This window comes from Linepithema humile, chromosome 6, assembly GCF_040581485.1.
Source record: "Linepithema humile isolate Giens D197 chromosome 6, Lhum_UNIL_v1.0, whole genome shotgun sequence".
Lineage (NCBI taxonomy): Eukaryota > Metazoa > Arthropoda > Insecta > Hymenoptera > Formicidae > Linepithema > Linepithema humile.
The window spans coordinates 25,002,605-25,022,903 of record NC_090133.1 but is presented as its reverse complement, the minus strand read 5'-3'; the positions used below and the strand labels follow the sequence as shown (position 1 = coordinate 25,022,903).

Genomic DNA, 20,299 nt, shown 5'->3' with positions numbered 1-20,299 from the left:
TAGTTTTGTTTAGTTTTGTTACGTGCAAACGTAACGTAAGTATTGCACAATTAGACAATTTGTCGAACGAGATGTTTCGAAAATGTTTCTGATCAAATAAAGAGTATTATTCATACCGGAATTGTTATATAATTGGTATACAATTGATTATTAATGATCAGTACATATTATTTTTAGTTAGTTATTATCCATGTAATCATTTCGTATTATACATGCAATTATTAATATCGACTGTTATCGGTACGTGTAATACTACTGGTACTACAGCAATGCATTATTGGTTCAGTCAATAAAAACAGCCACTTTTAATGTTAACCAAATTAATTAAGAGGGACAACCGTGCAGTACTATACAAATATCGCCGATACGTTTGTTGATATACATGTACGTGAGAGTTTATATTCCTAATTTATACATTTGCGAAAGCTCTCATAGCATTGTACTATCTTGAATTGGTTTCTGAGTGCACTATTCGCCATCAGTCCTTTATAGCTAATAACTCGAGAGCTCTCCAATTATTCACTACGGAAGATACTATCACAAAATTTAATCTCAAGGATCATCAAGGCTTTCCGACAAATATGGTCTTATTATCAACTTTACAGAAGCGAATTGATATTTCGCACTGCCATTTTAATTTCTCGAGATTATTGTGTATTTAATCAGCAGAAGTATACTTATCGAAATAATAGAAATTAAGTGCTGTAAAAGTTTTTATTCTTTCCAGTTTTTTTTACAAATTAAGAGACAATATATCTGAAATGTATATTTTATGCAAATCTTCAAATTAGATTTGCTCTAAAATTTTTTTCATCAGTTTGACGCGGGTGTCATAACTAAGTGCGCTGTGGAAGGTAATTTAAACATTAGATAAACTTTTAAGTAGGCTCAGCTGTCGACTATAACTGATATTAACCGTGATCCTTTGTGCTCTGTATTAATGTGGTTTACTTCATGTTCGAGTTTCAACAACTTGGCTAGTTCTAACATAAAAGCGCGTGCACTAAAGTGGAATTACCACAGCGTTGATGTAATGTTGGATCCTGGCCCTGACTAAGCAAAATCCATTCTGCGCAGCGACATCGTTAAACCGGAATTAATAGTCATTTATGGAATTGTTTGCATTTGTCAATGAATCTGCCTGATAGGGAACTACCAGTAAACTGTCCTAAACACACATAAACACGTATCAACGCAGACTAGCATTTTATTATCGAATTTAAAAAAAAATGCTCGAGCACTTTATAATCTTTTATTAATTACACCGCGCCCGCGATCGATAAAAACCCGCTAAACTCGCTTAAATGATAAGAAAGAAAAATACACGTAGATATAAAAATTCTGAGGCGTATTCATTAAGTAGCATAAAGTCAATCGCGGACTTAGATAAAGTAAGTGAATAAAGACTTCAGAAAATTTTAAACATAAGATTATTAGAGTTTTCAAATATTAGCGAATCAAAATTTGCCAAGTCTGATTCTGCAATTGCAACAGCTTACATACGCAAAATTGCGATTTTTATTCTAGACTGTATCCCTCCAGCAAACAGTTGCAATTACTGGAAGCGTGAATTGCGCGATTAAGGCTACTGATCCTAACGACTGAATTTTTCCCCCATATAAGCCCCGATAAAATAGATTAAGCTGTTTTAAAAATAATTGGTCCATCGATTGCCAAGACGAAAATACACCTGCATCGTGTATCTTAGCCCCTTGGCTTGGTTTAAAATCCCCTATAAACGTAAGTTTGTAGAAAAAAATGGCAGCTGACGCGTGCGCTTGACAATCGCTCGAAAAAAAATACTCTCTTGCACGATGAAATATTTCAACACCCGGGCGATTTTCTCTGCGATGAAACGCGTTACTAATTTTCAAATTGACGCGAAGCAGCGCAAGAACTCAAGACAATGTAATTCACCTACGGTCCAGCTTTTTGCGTCCCGTCTCGCTGTTCTCTTTTGACGTTTTGCGCCATTCTCTCGCTTCGACTCCTTTTATAATTGTTCACCATTAAGCGAATCCAAGGAGTATCCATTAGTCTCGCGTGGGTCTAAGTGACAACGCGGAGGACCGAGCTCTCATAACGAGCTCGCATCTTCTAACCGCTTCGTACTCATTGCGCGCTCATTCTTCATGCCACCCGCCATCCATCCCGCTTCTATTATCATCTACATAATTTGGCGAGCGCATCTACTCCCGCAATCGCATATATATTTCTCAGCCGAAATGCGCGGCGTTGAATATTAAAACAAAATCTAGGATATAGAAAATTGATTTTAGATTTATGGTGGGATATGCACGCCGGCAATGTTGCGTCAAAAGGCACGCGCGTGATATGATTTAAAGAATTGTCTTGTCGTTTGCACCACTCTACGCATAAATCCTGCAGAGATTATTCGAGCGTTCGGTCTACAACTAGTGATTTATCTCGGCACTTTATCGTCTATTTCGTGATAGTGGTTGAACCAAATCTGTCGTCGAACGATGGCATTGAATTTCAATGCAATCTATGATGTGAGAAAGGGATTTTTGATTTATAATTTATGTCAGTGAATGAGTGATCAGAATATATAAATAAATCATGTGATTTTTTTGTTATAAATAAAGCTTTATTATATATTAACATTTTAAATACTTAAAATATATCATTATTTTATGTTATTTTTATATTACTATAAAAATAAACATTTATTTTAGTAATATACATGCATTGCAGACAAAATTGTAAAATTTTTAAAAAATCTGGTATATTATTATAATCTTGATGTTCAAATTCTGTGCAAAACATTATTAAAAACATTACAAAAAAAACATAACAAATTTTTAAACAAGAAAATAAATGAATGAATGAAAAAGTCCTATAAACGCCAAAAATTAATTTATATGAAATATTGTCATGTTTGTAATTTAATATCGGATAACTCGTGTAAGTGATTAGAATCATTCATTTCATAAAAACATTGTTTATCAATAAATTTAGTACAGTTTACAAATTCCTTGAAACAAGTTCTCCGTGACAAGAATAATGCTGAGTTACTAGGATAAAATCTAACATTAACATTGAGCAGTACAGTAATACAGTGCAAGTTATGGAGATGTTTAACTTTTCGAATTCAGAAATGCGCGACGGCACTATTCAGCGCTCGCGCCAGCACAAATATGTATAATTGTTCACAGAAGCAGATCAAATATTGGACCGTGTATATCAAACTTTCCAACTCGGAGAGATAATCCGAGAATGACTACCGTAATTTTCTACGCTTTGCAGTACTCTGCGGGTGGGAAATCGCAGCGCAAGTTATCGAGATTTTAAAATGCGCGGACGTCCTTTGAAAGCAAAATTACAGGTAATGTCGAGCCCTCTTCACTGTGCCGTTTCTTCGCAACTTAAATACTTACACTGCACGGTAACTCGTCCACGTCCGCAATTTCGTACACCATTTTGTTGTTTCGGTAACTCCTCCGACGGAAAAAGCGGCGTTGGCGGCAAGGAAGTTCAGCTGCCTCGCTGTCGGCTAGAATAGAAAAGTTTTGTTTTCGCGGTAAATACATGGACAAAGTTTCATCTAATTGGTTAAGTCGTTAAGGTCACGAACAAAACCGGTGGCGACAAAACTTGGCCGGTACAACTGGCGTAGATACAAGTGTACAGATGATAAAAAAAGTGGAACACGCAATTGTAATACGATGACAATTTGGGAATAAATTGACACTAGCGTGTAGACCAGTACGAAATCAGCAGCGCATGAATATGGAACAGTGTGCTTCTATTTAATTACGATTACATATTGATTGTCCTGCTGATTAATCTTACGAGTCAGTGTGTCGATATCGATACCTCCCAACGAATAAGTTTAAACAAATACACACATACCGCCATTTGCTGTATTTATATATTATATATATATATATATATATATATATATATATATATATATATCGCCTCTGGAAAATAGTAGGTTGTTCGATAAAAACAGAAGCACTTGCATACATTTGACAATCTGTTAATGAAAAAAAATGTTAAAAGAACGAAATTAATATGCGTTCCATGAATATTAATTATTGCTGGAAATAAATATGCGATTTATAAAACTGCGTCCCCAGCTTTCGTAGATTAAAATTTTTCCTCGCACACAATCCGACCTCTACATTACTGAACTAATTGATATCGGACATGGGTCTGGCTTCGCGTAGTCCGAAAGAGCAATGTTATTCGCTCTACTACACGGTAACAAGTTCGTTTATTGAATTGGTAATGCGTTTTACATTATTTCCAGGTTCTAATTACACGTATCACCGGAACATTATTAGAGAAAATTGATTGTAATTTCGAGGTGCAATCCAGTTTACTGTTTCATTGCGAGAGATAAGCGCGCATTGGCGGCCTTTTCTCTACGACTCTATGTTTATACCCTCAAATTGCTTCGTAACTCTCTTTATTTATGCTTCAAATCCGCTGACGCACACCACTTGCAACGACATGTCGTCTGTCAGCCAATATCGGGTGTACAAATTAACTGCAAACTCTGATACGATGGAAAAATCTATTAACCAATTAATCTTAACAGTCACTTTATTTCCCACACTTCTATTTAATATTACACCTACGCTTTTTGTACTTTGTCATTTTGCGTTAATTTTTAACACTTAAAAAGTGTGCTTTAATGTCTCTTTTTTTTAATTATCTTTAAATTTTCTATTCCAAGTAAATTGCGAATAATTGGCAAAGGAGCAGTGTGTGGATATTTTTTGTTTCACATCGCAGTAATAGACGAGAAGATTGAAAGCACAGTATATGAAGTTAATATACATGCTAAGAGCATAAAGTGTTGGTCATTTTATCAGCATTCTCTAACAAATGTAGAACAACGCAACGTGTAGTGTAACTGAAGCCATTAATGTTAGTGGAAGACATCAATTTATTAGCGTCTTTATGAGACAATAGCTTCTACTTTTAGCTGTTCCAACACATTGTTTCAATGTAGTATTCCGTTTAAGAAGAATATACCAACGATACCATTATCACGATGTTTTCGGTATATTTTCTTAGTTATAAAAATTTAATATATTTTATAAATATTTTATAAATATCATAAATTCCAACACAACTTTGCTCGATGATGTAATATTTAATATTTTATGGCTCTTAAATTGCTAGGAAACTGGCAAAAATAATATTACCACTATGCTGTAAAATTTGCTATATTTTTGAGGAAAGTAGCTGCATTATCGCCATGAATTCTTCATCATTCAACTGCTCATTTTCTCTAATGTCAGCAGTATTTTAGTTCACAAATTATTTTTTAATAGCATTAAGCTTGTTATTATTTTTTTTATGTGCTTATTACTCTAGCTTTATATTATAAGAAACATTTTTAATCAACTTCCTTATTAGTCACAAATTTAAGCTAGCAAAAAGAATTTTTTCGTCAATGATAAATATACATAACTGTGTTAATAAAATAATATAAGCTTTTATTATAATATATATTTATTTGCGCCAACACACATGATTTATTAGTTTTTTCTCTCTCATAATCAGTATAAAAAGTGATTCAAAATAGGCCAAGAAACTCTTAAATAATCCGCTTATGCGCATGTCGTGAAGAAGCTATTAAGGTTAAAGTATTTTTTTAAGTATGTTTAAGTCTCGCTCTATCGGCTTTTAATTTTCCTAACGATACCTCAGCAGTCGTGCGGTCGTGGCAGCTGCCATATGCCTTCGTAAACTCGAAAATAGGATACGGGAAATGGTGTACTCTCATACATGGCTTGCCGTGAATGGATCGTGCGATACAAGTTTATTGAAAGCCGGAAGTTGATCCACCACGGCGAATGTAGTCCTCCGCTTCAGCGCGGAGAACCGCCTTGTCTGTCCATACATGCACCTCCTTCCACTTGGCATAGTGCGAGATTTCTTACCGTGCGCTACTTGTGTTCGCGCACTTTTTCCGCACACAGAAAACACTTCGTACACAGCAGAGGCGTTTCCGCTACGTAGAGTAATATCTGTATCAGTATGGCTCTTCGCACCTCTTGGAATTTGCCGCGAGAAACATAATATCGTTCACGAGCGGATTACATCTCTTGTTTCTTCCCGAATTTTTGAAGAAAAAGGGGAATTTACGATAAAATATTGTAGCTGAAGAAATAAAGATTATTTTGCTTCTGTAATTTATGATGTTTTTATTTTAAGATTATAAGCATGAGAGAAAAGATGAAATAAGATTTAATTCTAATTTTTGTAATAGAATATACCTTTCTCGAATTATTTCTTTTTACATTACATTTTATATATGTATATATTCACATACGCGGAATATTTTATCATTTTTATGAATGACAAATTTGTACTTTGCATAGATATATAATTTAAAATTTTAAAAAAAATTACTTATATCAACATTTATAACGTTAAAAATTAAAACGCTGCAATAAATGAGAACCATTTATAAAATTTATGCTGCTGAATGATTGATTTTCGGACGGTTGAGGGACAAGCCGTCATTCATCAAAATGACAGAAATGACGGAATATCTTGATTTACGAAGACGACATATTGAACCGCTTGTTGAAATTTTTTGCTCTAAAAATATATGGCCAGGGTAACCGCCGCATCAGCACATAGATAACCGCATTCAATCCAGCTGATTTTTATTCATAAACTTGCAAATTGGAAATTTACAAAGGTTTAGGGATAATATAATGCGGTTAAAGAAAACGTCAAAAACTGAAATGTCATTTCGGATGACATTCGTGAACTTTATGCTTCATATCCATTGTATCGCCGTGTACACATATATATAACTATATTACATAAACTGGCATATGTACTTTAGAAGATATATTTCTGAGTGCACAAAACAAAAGCGTCAGCTACGCAGTGTATTATGCCGTTCGCGATACACCTGCGTCGCTGCGTTCTACGAGAGTGGCATTTCCGCTCTCGCAGAGGTCTATCATTCGATCCTTCCGTGTCCTTTGCTTCCGAGATATCCCGGGAATTCTGGTTATTCGACTACGATTGCAAAGATATAGCTTCATACTGCCGTATAATTAATTCCGCGACTTCTCTTGACTTGCATACCTGCCTGTACGCTCTAATAATTCTCTGAGTTTCTCGTCCGCCGTCATGTTCAGATTTTTCCGTAACGAGTTGCATGAAAAATTTTACATGTTGTTATTTCAAGACGCATACTAATTGGCGGTCGGATTTATGTCGAATGAATCGCATACAGAATTTAATCCGGCGCTTCGACGATACTTTGCAGCGATGATGAATTCGCTATGCAAACCACGTTACAGCGATGAGTCTTTTTGTGACGTGTAAAACTATTTTAACAGATATTAATAATTATTTCACGTTATTTCAACGGATGCTCGCTTAGCACGTGTATTTTCAAAAATGTTGTGAAAAAAAGGACTATTCGGACAAAGAGTATTTCTCGTACAATAATCTCATAATTTTTTTACAAATTGAAAAAGATACAGCGTAGTTCAACACATTCTAATATAAATGTGCACGACACAATTATAATTTAATACTGTTAAGGGACTTGTAGCGCAGCAGGTATTTCATTAGGAACATTCACAAGCAGCAGAAAGTTAAAGGTCTTTGTCATGAGAAATGCCAAAGATTACTGAGCGTAAAGCTGAGAAAGAGAAAATTATACGCTTTATCTCTCTCTGCTTGCCGTTATCACAGAGACGACAATAAATCTATTCTATTACGCTAATGTGACCATCGATCCTTCCGATTTTACCATCCATCACAATTAGCCAGCAATGTTAAACTGTCTTTGATACATTACTGATAAGTGTTATTTGTGCCAGTATTCATTAGCTAATGTTCATTATTATTTTATAGAAACGTATATGTTAAATTTGCGATAGTGTCGAAATTTATGTAGCATTTAGTGTAATAAGATAATTTATTTTCAGTCTATTATTCGTAACTTATAATTTTTTTTAAATAATGCATTAATGTATTTAGTGAACTGATCCAAATATTGTGAATAAAATAATATCAATGGACAAATTTATAATTTTTTTATGTAAAAATTGATAGTATAAATTATTTACCGATATTTTTCATTAAAACTATAAAGCCAAACATAACGCTCTTTGCGAGATCTCACATTTAAAACATCCTTTGTTAAAAATATAAACCAAATGTGTTCTCCCGAGGCGATCCACCAGAGTGGAAAATAAATGTCGATACGTTTTTTAGATACAACGTATATACGGGAAAGCCCTTCATTATCAACTGCATCGACTGTAAGCCGGAATAATGCTTTCACGAGGGGAATAATAAATTTTTTAACGACGCCGGTTCATTAGCAAGTACTTAAAAATGCCGGGGTCAAACCCGACCGTCACTTCCCCGTACATAGCGCCTCTATTCTTTCTGTCGCTGACAGAGAAATTAAGTGGAGCGTGGGAGATAAAAAAACAAAGAAAAGGAAAAAAAAGTTAATAAATAGCCACGCAAGGCTCAGTCGGAGTTGGACGAATAACAAAGCACGATGGCGTTACTAGATTGCGAATCAACGTTATGTACCTCATATATCGCATCTTCCTGGAAAACAAATTCAGTTGTTGACAGTGCGACGCGCTGACAGCCCAATTATTAAGTATAATGGAAATTTTATCGTCCTTCCAGCTTCGCGCAAATGAGGAGATTTTACGGCTATGTATACCGCCGTGAGATGACCATTCATGAGTTTATGCCTCGGAATAATAACTCTAATTTGTATTCGAGCTTTCAGTACACTTAATCATTTAGCTATATATAGCTGAAGAATGTTTATCGTTCAATAAAAGAATTTAATTTATAATTGGAATAAGATTGACTGAAGTAACGCGCGCGCGCGATCGCAATTTTAATTACAACTTTTTAACCAAGCTTTATACATCAGATGCACAGATGAATCAAAATCTATTTTAAATGTTTTTCTGCTGCGAGTTATTGTTATGGCGTTCTACTTACTGCTCTTTCAAAACATGTAAATACATTTCAATATGTTTCAATATCGATCCGCCGACTCTACGAGCGATCGAAAAGCCAAAGTGCGAGCTCGAGGAAGGCGCCGTGCACGTCCGTACGCGAGGCGATAATTCGTCGCGTCCCGAGCACATTTAACGATAGAGAAATTCGCCGGAACCGATCTCCCGGGATAAATCGCCGAAAACCAACGGGTGCTGGCAGCCCGAATCGCGGCCATTCGTCACAACCGACAGACACCGGCGCTATTTTCACGAATATGCTGATCCCCGCCCCGTCGCCGGCGCGCTTCTTCTCTCGCTCTGCTTCTCTTGCCATCCGGCAAGGAATACCAGTCGAGGGATGTTTTGTACGTCCGTTATGTAACCAGTTCCTTTGTAAACAGGCGGAGTACGTCTGTCTGCTTGAAGTGGAGGACAAAAGTGATGTCTGTAGCGACGGGAGAGGATAACCCAATAACTGTTGTTTGGCATATCCGTATGGTCGCTAGTGATAATAGTAGATGACCAAAGGGACTAATGTTGTAACAATGGACAGTGACCGGGTACATTCTGGATGACGACAGGGACTGTTTGTGTGTTAATTGACAGGTACCTATAGCCAATAACTGTAGACACATGATTGAAAATGATACTCCCTACGGGAACATTTCAACCAAGACGCTAATTCGACAGTAGTCCACAGTCTCACCGTTCGTTAAACATCGGATATTGATTCCATGATTCCAAATACGAGCGAGTTTATACGCTATTTCGAAAACTTGTTTAATAGTTTATCAAAATAAAAGTATTATTAGAAAATGTTTTAATAGCATCTCTGTTTTCCGATCACACACGATTGTTTTCGATGAACAACGAGAACGAATCTAATAAATATTGGGTCGCGTGCCCCGCACAATGTATATATGCAATGTTGAAAATATTGATGTTATGCTACATCACTGTTGAGCGAAAGATTAGTTTTTACTGGATGCATGAAATAGTTAGCGTGATGTTTCAAACAACTATTTTATTTTCCTTCATTTTTTGTTAATAAACTTTTATTTAAAAAAAAAAAAAAAAAAATACATGTCTAATACAGTAAAAGTCCAAGAATTGTGAGAAAATTAAACAATATTGGATCTGATAAAGTTATTGTACATTTTTTATACTTAATTTAGAGTCGATTTCTTCTTAACGAAAGTTTGATTAAATACTGTTTTATTGCACAACTTTTTACAAGTCATTAATTTTCAATATAAAATATATTGATGTCAAATTAAAATTTGTTTAAATACCAATTTAGTTAAAGTTTGAAATTATATAAAGTGCAATATTTTTTAAATCATTTTTTGCGCCTTTGCAAATTAAATTGCTAAAAAATTTGATCTTCTCGATCAGTTATTCAAAGCTGTACGTCTTTTGGGAAATGATGAAATAAGAAATCTTTTGACGTTTCTGTTAGGCAAAGTTAGGCGACTACAAAGAGATCAAAAACTCCGCGAAAGTTGAAGGGAAAGGTGATAGTCTTGAAACACTCTGTATAGATTTTAATAATCCTCCGATTCAAAGTGATTTCTCGGGCAGCAGATGAACGAAGGCAGAGCAGATTTACGTATAATTGAATTTTAATTTGCTCCGTGAGCGAACCATCCTTGCAGGAATAGCCGTGGATATTCAGTCGCTAAACGATAATTGAATCGGATTTCCGAATCCCGCGATTAAGCCGCTTCTCTCGTCGATTTAGCGCTTCCCTCGTACTTTTCGAGAAAAGCGGGAATATTTTAACCAAAACGCACTCCCCTCTCGCCCATCTCTCGCACATATTACAGACGACAACGACTGATGCCAATAGCGGTGAATAACTGATGAACGGCCGGAATAAATTTTATCGCGCCAATGCGATCTAGCCGCATCCGTCCGCACCATTTGTTCGACCTTCACGCAAGACGAATGATTATAAATTTTAACGCGGAGCTTATACGTACCGCAATTGAAGCAAGCCCGCAGCCGCGGTTTACCGCATGCACCTCCCCGGTACCGTAGACCGATGAATTGGCTTCCGGACTACGAATGATGCCAGAGCCGCGGATACATCGCATTCCAATTTGCATGGAGCAATATTATTTTATTCTCGAATCCGAGGACCGGCTTGCGCGCGCGTCAATATCTGGGATGGAAATCGCCTACATATAACAGTCTCGCCGTTATCGAGCAAGCGAAAATCAAAACTTTCGATATATGGAACACTCTCTGGAGTTATTGCCTTTTTCTTTCGGCTACAATTTCGCCGCTTTGTTTATCGATTGTCCTTTGACACAATTAATTAATCGTGCGTATTGCGATGCGCAAAAAGCTGCAGAAAAATATTACAAGAGACAATAAATATAATTAGCGTCGAGCGGATTACGAAATTGCACATTTTTACACGTTTAATTAATTTGATTTATAGTTAATTTTAAGCTTTATTTACACTCGACAACAACGCATAAAATATATCAAATTGACAAACGTACATACCTTTTTATACGCGCAGAATCTGAGTATTTCCGATTGCTATTTGTCTCTCGTTATTCCGGATATCTTCATGTACCATTTCTCATGTCAAAATTGCAGCAGCCGTACTCTCTCCAAGTATCCGCTGCATATGTGACGGACACTACATGTAACAATATTATGCACTTTGAAATTATGGCGATGTTACATTTTCCGAGTGAAAACATTCCAAGTGCACTATTCCAGCGTGAGATGATGTATGAATATAATGGTTTCTTTGTGTGACATAAATACCGTTGACAGTTCTCGAAGGAAAGGACTTTATAATGGAGATGAACGAGACATTTGTTATGTTTGGCGTAATTGAATTCATTATCCAATATTTTTGTATATTTAATAGATCTTTGAAAGAAAGAAAACATTAATGGTCACCGTTTGGCTGTTTGATTAATGAATATCTAATGGCGCTAATGCAATTAACGACGTTCGATTAACGGCATTGCGAATGAAAACCACCGAAATGGCTCCAATGACCGTTTTTCCTGAATTAGCTATGCAATTGTGCTCACTCTGAGCAGATGGTGCAACAAAGTAGCAAAAATGCAATTGTTATCGCATTAAGATTAATTCATTATTTGCGGTTTCTACAGCTTTATCCTTTCCGTTCCGACAATTTTGCTTTTTTCTACTCATCTTAACTTTTGTCCTATTGTACATTTGAAATATATTCTTCTTCGTGCAATTTGCATATGAAGAGATACGAGAAAAGGGAAATAGATGATATGTGCCGTAGCTATCAATTGGGTCGCAGGTGACGAGTTTGGCCGCGTTTCAGGTGAACGAGAGGCGTCCTTGGACAAAGTACCCGTATGGGGACACTTCAAGGATCCTTCACATCCACGACTAAAGCATTTTTATGATGCAACACAAATATTCGCGATATACTACCCATCTTTTACACATTTATACGAATTTAGTAATCGATACGGCAACCATTATTTTAACTGAATTTTAAAAAAGCAAAGGATATTAATATTTAAACGACTACTCTCTTTTATTACAAAATCTGGTATAGTTGAAATTAATAGATAGAGAAATATGCAATTAGCATATCAAAGTAATATTCAAACTGACGATCGAGTTCGCAATATAAACGAGTCAAATTCACTTGAGACAATTTGGAGATCAGATTAAGCTTTAAGCTTGATCGGCCAACAACTAGAACTTAGAACCCAAGTACTGTTATTGAACTACAAACCCAGTTATGGTCGCTTATAAAGTGTCTATTCTACTAATACGGTGTATTCAACTAATACAACGTGCATACTAGAATGTAACACGGAAAGTTACTACTGAAGTTTTAGTAAATAGCGTATTAAGATTAATATTTGGATTTCAGCTATTCCTCCGTCACTAGAAACAAGATTTCACTCCGAGAGTAAATCCGTTTCACAAGATAAGCAAAATTCAAAATGTACACAATCTATTATATTAATATATAGCAGTGTGCAATTGTCGTATATCTTATCAAGAAAGAGAAGTAGATTTAATTAAATTTTGCATCTTAATGCAACATTGTTTGTGCTTCAAGAAAGTAGAAAAATCGACTTTTAGAGAAAATTATTTAATTATACTTTAAATATGAAAAAAAAATTTTTACTAGTTTACAAATGCTATGTACTAATATTTTTGTAAAACAAATTGCTCTATTTCCGTCGAACAAGCTCAATAAAAAAACTATCAAGTTTTAAAAGATAGTAAATCTTTTAACCCGATACATGTGCGATAGACTATTTTTGGAAGCATATACATATATGAGAATGGAATAGCTCTATATAAATATATCAATCAATAAAATACATATCAATAAAAATATGAAACATACTCTGTGGCAAACATGATGTTCGTAAGTGCATTTATTAATATGTATACTGTAAAGTAGAACACGATCGTTTATTTGTTTATCACGCATGCTATGACGCTATTAAAATCTGAATTTACATTTGAATTTTAATGAAAGTCGATAATTTAAATGTAAATTAAAATGCATATTTTACGGTCTTCCAGTTTGGTAGAAACGCATGCGTTTACATATGCTACTTATATGCAATACACATTTTTCATATAAAATTATCGTATGTGTTAAGAAACATTGTATTTTCATATAATATTTCTGAATAAATAATGACAAATAATTACGAATTATAAAATTATATCTACATATTATTCTGCTGAAATAATTATTTCAAGAATATATTCAATAAAAAATTAAAATAATTCCTCTTGTAATATACTTGCGCGCGATATACATTTTTAAAACATAAAATAAAATAATATCTGTTTTTCACCGATAACGAAATTAATATTTAAATCACGTTCTGCAGAAAGCACGCAATCAGCAATCAAAATTTTGTTGTTTGCTTTCTTTTTGCACCAATGAATCGTTTGATTTATGAAACAACACTGTAAAAGTAAACTAAATGACTAACGAACTTTCAATACACAAACAGCTCTTCTACCGCGAATGAGACGTATCCGCAACGAATCTGTACATATCAGTACATATCTACTATTCATAAAGCAGTAACTAATATAATCTGAGCTATTAAATCTAAGGAAACTTTCTGTATAAATTCGTCGGTAATAGCGATTTTGTCATCTTGCGGTATGAAAGTTAATAACGTTCAGAAGTTAATTTGCAATTTTGCTTTGCGACTTATTCCAGGCACTCCTACAAGCGCATGACGTCGCCAGTCACGAAGTGTACGGCGAGGAAGCCACCAGAGTAACACCGCCTCCGCTTCTCACATACCTGAATGGCGGCGACGACCTCGAAGGGCAAAACGGCGATTTAGATGAGAAAATTACTCGCGTCAGATTGGTGCAATTCCAGAAGAATACAGATGAGCCGATGGTGAGTAACGCTAAAAAATATTTGTAACTGCGAAAACATAATACTTTTTTTTGGCGGCGCAAAAACATTTGTACCGATATTGAAAATACGAGGGAAAATCGAAAAGTAAAAAGACTTTGTAATTGAAGTCCGCTTTTTTGATTAAAAAAGTCCTTTAAAATGACCTACATTGGAAATATAGGTCATTCTGACCTACATTTTATTTTGACCTACATTTCATTCTTCGAATGTCTCTTTACTTTTTAACTTAACCTTGTACACATCACTAGAAATTTTCTTATGATCTGTGATGAATTTATAAAATAAAAATATACATATATATATATATATATATATATATATATATATATATATATATATAAAATTAAATATTTTTCTAAAAAAGCCTACATCTTCTCGAAATTTTTAGCAAATATACTAGAATAAAATTTGCAGATGTATTATAGAAGATATGTCAAACTAGAAAACTTTAGAATCGCTTTAAATATTCTTTCATAAAAGGAGAGAATGATAAAGACATTAACGACAAGATTGAAAGAACGTAAAGAGATTATAAATAATGTCATATTTTGGAGTTTCTAAATGCGAGGTCCGCTGCCGTGGCGATTTTAATTTTAAACTTGCATTGTCATTTACAATGCGCGCGACTTAATGTGGCATTAGTGTTTGCCGTATGCAAAGCCGCAAAAAAAGTTTTTAATGTCTTATTATCTGTAATTCGCTGCATTTAGTCTTAATTCGTTTCGCATTTTTCGGTCGCTTTTTCAGGGAATCACGCTGAAAATGAACGAGGACGGGCAATGCTTCGTTGCGCGGATTATGCACGGCGGGATGATCCATAGACAAGCCACTCTTCACGTTGGTGATGAGATCAGAGAGATCAACGGTATACCAGTTCAGAATCAATCCGTTAATGCCTTGCAAAAGATTCTGGTGAGTATCTTCCGTAAAATTATTCATGCAATTGAGCGAGAGAAATTTAGAATGCAAAGTTCTTCTCTTAATTATAAAAATGATGAGGTATTAGGTATTCCTTTGGTAAGACACATTACAGCTAATATAAATTTTAATTGTAAAATTAACAACAGTTATCCTTTGAAATGGAATATAATTTCAGTGTGAGAAAACAAAATTTATTATATTACTATTCAATCTCGTAACTTTATGCTTATTTTTATGCGAACGATCAATTTATTTTTTGCTTACTACTTTTTTGCTTCATAATAGCTTCTGACCAATTGGTCTCCTTCGATTGTTACAGCGGGAGGCACGAGGATCGGTGACTTTCAAAATCGTGCCGTCTTACAGGAGCGCGCCGCCCCCCTGCGAGGTACAAGTAAGACCTAACACCCAAACCCATTCCCAAAATACTATCGCGTCTAGTAAGCCTACATCCTCCGCAACCCCCACGAGCGCGAGCTCTGGGGGTGGCGCGAGCAAATCCGGGAAATCGGTGAAAACCTCTGCGGCCACCACGAGCAAAGAGAAGACGCCTAAGGCGTCGAAAACTAAATCTAAAAGCGCTTCCTCGTCCACCGAGAGCACGCCTAGACGCCGTCTGAACCCATTATCGGCCCTACGATCGCGAAAATCTTAAACTTGACGTTTTGAGTTCAAATAGTTTGCTCGGTTAAATCGCGCGTTCATAGAATTGTCAGAAATGCATCCGTTTCTAGTTGTAGATTTTCCTCGGGTTAAATTTGCGTCTTTTTCCAACACTACTAAATTAATTATAGCGAAAGATAGTAAAGTAGATTTATGAACAGGCCTTATAGAGTAGGTAACTTATGCATGTTAGGCTTTTTCCCAAGACGCTTCACTACACATTAATTACGTAATTGCTTTTCGGCTGAGTCGATGCAAATTTCTTTGACGTATTGTAATATCATGAGATCGTCCAAACTACGAATGTATGATATAAAAATATATATTTAAAGATTTCAATATATATATATATATAATTAACATATTTATTTATATTATTTATTAATTAAATTTTTGAGAAATACTTTACACGTGGAAATTTAAATATTTTATTTGTATAAAATATTAATTTTTTGTTTATTTGATAAAATTAATAAGTAGATTATTTATTTTATAAAATCCTTTAAATATAAAATATTTATTACAAAATTAAACTTAATCTCTTAATCGCATCAATATTATGTTGTGGATATTATTATTGATTATAACCCAGGGATACACATATATCCCTCGAAGCGTGATCTATCAATCGTTTAAATAGTTTAGTTTAGTTTCTCTCACGGTCTTCTAGTCCAGAGAGCTACTTCGAGGATCCCGATAGAGTTTGTAGTGATAAACAAGTAATAACTTTCGCTACGCTGTATATTGTGGATTATTATGGATCGTACATAAAGGAGGTTTCGAGAACAGCTAATTTGATTAGACAATTTAAACTTCACGCGATTAGCCACCGTAGTGAAATGACATCCCATATTTCGCTTTATAAGTTGCAGCGCACTGCGACGAGCATTACCTCGAAGAAACCCGCGCAAAGTGTGAGAAGTCTCTGCCTATTATCCGTTCTGCGATTAGGAAAGTTTTGAAGCTGATAACGAACAGAGGGATATGCGATTAGTTTCTCGATAGTTTGTAGTTTGTATACAGTTCCTTGCGTAATTCTATTCAAGGTAGACCGCGGAGTTTAGAAGGAGTTTAGCAGAAAGGGACGGTTAATATCCACTTGGTGTTGTATTGAATAATTTCCCATTAAAAATATTTCCGATCCGCGTAATTAATGACGAAAACAAACAACGCGAGAACAAGGAAGAAATAAAGATAGATATTTCTATGAAGAATTCGGAATTATTTTAAAAAATTTTATTAAATTTGAGAACCTTTTCGAACCAAATCTCGCCAAAATACATATAAACTTTGTCGAGAAATAATAAAAAAGCCCTTGAATGCAGTATTTCTCTTAATGATGTTTTAATATACTATTATTCTGCTTAACTAATATAAATATAAATATATAAAATATATAAAGAATGAGCCTAAAAAATTATGAGATAATATGAATATATTCTTCGGTGAATTTAATATCGATTTCTTTTTCTCTCTCTCTAAATTTAGAAGGGTCTAATTCCTAATTAGTTATAAAAAACTTTTATATCAATTTAGATTATAACTTTTTAGAACTTTAGTTGGACAATTTTATAATTCTTATTATCAGAAATAGTTTTATCACACCGAACTTTTTCAGAACAAAAGTCAGACTTTCTTGTCGATGTTTCTTCCTAAATTTTTTTAAATACAGAATAAACAAAGAGTATTCGTATTTCATATTTCTACGATAACATAACTTGAGACATAGTTTCACTAATCTTCGTTAGCATTGACTGAGAGAACGGAAACTGGCATCCAGCGGTTTATGTGCGCCAGCTTACGCGCAATATTCTCGAATAGTTGGATGTATTTGGCGACGAATTTTGCAATAGTTCAACGTTCTGCCGTATTTGAAGTTTCGGTAATTAGCACATAGGTTCCATCCCAAGGGGTTCCATCCTTTTGGAGAATATTGAACGCTCGGAATAAATTACGAGATAATTTTCTTCTGTGATATGTAAACGCGTATGATTTAAATTAATTAAATAATTATAATGGCCTCATGCAAAAATAGTAGAATATATACATTTTTTTTTTTAAATTATTCAACAAGTAGAAATAAATTTTACTTAGTTTCAACGATATCAATAAATTGATGGATTGCAGAGCGTTGTTTTGTTTTTGCTTTTGATTTACAATAAAATCATAATGGATTCGGTTTCTCATTTGAGACGGAATTACTGGACAAACAGATTGAAATAATAAACGGAAAATTAAGCAAATTGTATATCTTGGATGTGGTCAATACCTGCAAAGGTTTTCACCAGTTACCCGTATTACGAGGCATACACATGCACACGTATAATAATAGAATTATTCTTAAATCAACTATTTATTGTTAGAATGAAAAAATAATGCAGATATAAAACTGCTTGGCGTACCGAGAAATACCGACATTATTTACGCTCGCTTGTCGTAACCGTCTTTTTAATGAAAAAATATTATTTTCTATTATTTTACCTCGCTGTCTTTCTCAGTGCGCAAGCAGTGTCACGCAAGACAAAGATTTCTTTCAGCATAACGCCAAATCGAGTAAAATCAAATAGAGGGAGGGGGGGTGGGGCGGGGAACAGTTTTTTCCGGATCAAGATTTCATTAGGTACAGCTGCTTTATGTTGTTGCAAATTTGATTTTGCATCACAGTACGCGTGAAATGATTGCTTCTTCAGTCAATCCGTGGGGATTGATGGAACACTTAACGAAGTAAACAGTTTTACATTCGCAATATTTTTGCAGCGTTTGCAATATTTTCATAACTCACAACTTTTGCGTCGCGATTTCGTGCTTCGGGCACGTTGTACATACTTTAATTTTATGAATTTGTCAAAAGTCCGTGCAATATGCAATTAAATGTACAGTTCTTTATATATATGTACGTTACACCCTTCTTCGCGTGTCCAGATGTATAAAGAGTGTTCGCCATTTTCAGCCGCTTATCTCAGATTCTCGCATTATGATGTAGATAACGGATCTTCTACGGATTATTGCAATTATACGGCAACAGAGAAACATACGCTAGTCGCATGATATATATAATATTCTCTTTCTTCTTTAGGATTACACTGCGCTTGCACATGCAAGCGTCACGTATAAGAGTGCTTTGAAATCGGCGGTGCAATCGACAAGAGAAATCATGAGTGAAAAAAAAATACGCCAATTTAAAATTTTATAAGGAAGCACGAGCAAAATGTTTATTGTCGCAATAAGACTTTCCGCGGTGTAGCTTTAAGAGATTTGATTATTGTCGACTGTCACGTCAATTTTGCAGCATTGCGAAATATATGTTCTATATAGTTGATTGTCCTTGCACTGACTCGTGCTCAAAGTTCACGTTAATGTCGCAGACATTAATCCTGTAATGGGATAAAGTGTAACTGATGTTCTGATAATATTAACATAAGAAGATGAGGCTCGCTCAACTGTGATTACGCGGATTAATATTGCAACTGTTGAGGCCGCTGTAATCGGACGTGACATTTTCGACTAACGTGAATTTTGTGAGTTTGCGGGCCAGCCGTGATACGAACATCTCGCTCGATGCTGCGAGGCTCGATGAAACGAAGGCAATGGGACAATATTGTTAGAAAATAATTTATGATATACATATTAGAGATATATATATGATATATATATATTATAATCTGTATTTATATATGTATAAGGCAAGATCGGTACGAGCGGTGTAACAAAACGCTTTGGTCGGCGCTTTCGAGTCCACGGCGCGTGCATGTTTCTTTTCCGCTCTTTCTCTCTCCGGTTTATCTTTTCTCAAATCTTTCTCTCATTTTCTTGTAATTTTGTTCTTCCACTCACTACTTTATTCCTCTCTCTCTCTCTCTCTGTCTCTCTCTCTCTTTCTCTGATTTCGTCTTACGACGTTTGGATCGAGTGACACCTCGTTACTGATAGTACGATAGTTCACTTTACGAGGGAAGAGAAAAGTATATAAGGAATGCACACTTTCGTTTCCACATGTGTTGGAATGTTGTTTGTGTTTTCTGTCATAAGGAAGCTTTTGTTACACCCCTCATTATACCCTCACCTGCATGAAAGGACATCTTTGCGAACTGACGCTTTTCTTTTTGGCCAATGTAGCCCTCTGCATCATAAGTGCATACACGTAAGGCTGTGTAAATCAATCGATGGGTTTTAGTCGAGACTGCAAAACTCTCTGGGCCGTTCGTTCGTTGATCATCATGTCTTGCACGGACTCACACGCGATTGTGTAGATAACGCGCAAGCCTGGTAGCAGTGTAATTCAATCTCTTTTTTTTTTTTCTTA

General features: G+C 35.1%; 1 protein-coding gene across 15 annotated transcripts in view; it reads left to right on the top strand.

The window, feature by feature from the left end:
- Positions 1-20,299, top strand: part of CASK (peripheral plasma membrane protein CASK) — a 168,399-nt gene that overhangs the window by 128,576 nt on the left and 19,524 nt on the right. For 9 of the 15 annotated variants that reach the window (XM_067357844.1, XM_067357846.1, XM_067357842.1 and 6 more), the window contains 3 exons: positions 14,203-14,391; positions 15,160-15,324; positions 15,653-15,727. In XM_067357844.1, coding sequence (XP_067213945.1) covers positions 14,203-14,391; positions 15,160-15,324; positions 15,653-15,727 — 429 coding nt within the window. The remainder of the gene's footprint in view (positions 1-14,202; positions 14,392-15,159; positions 15,325-15,652; positions 15,728-20,299) is intronic. The other 6 variants (XM_067357843.1, XM_067357847.1, XM_012375271.2 and 3 more) reach the window with 1 other exon arrangement.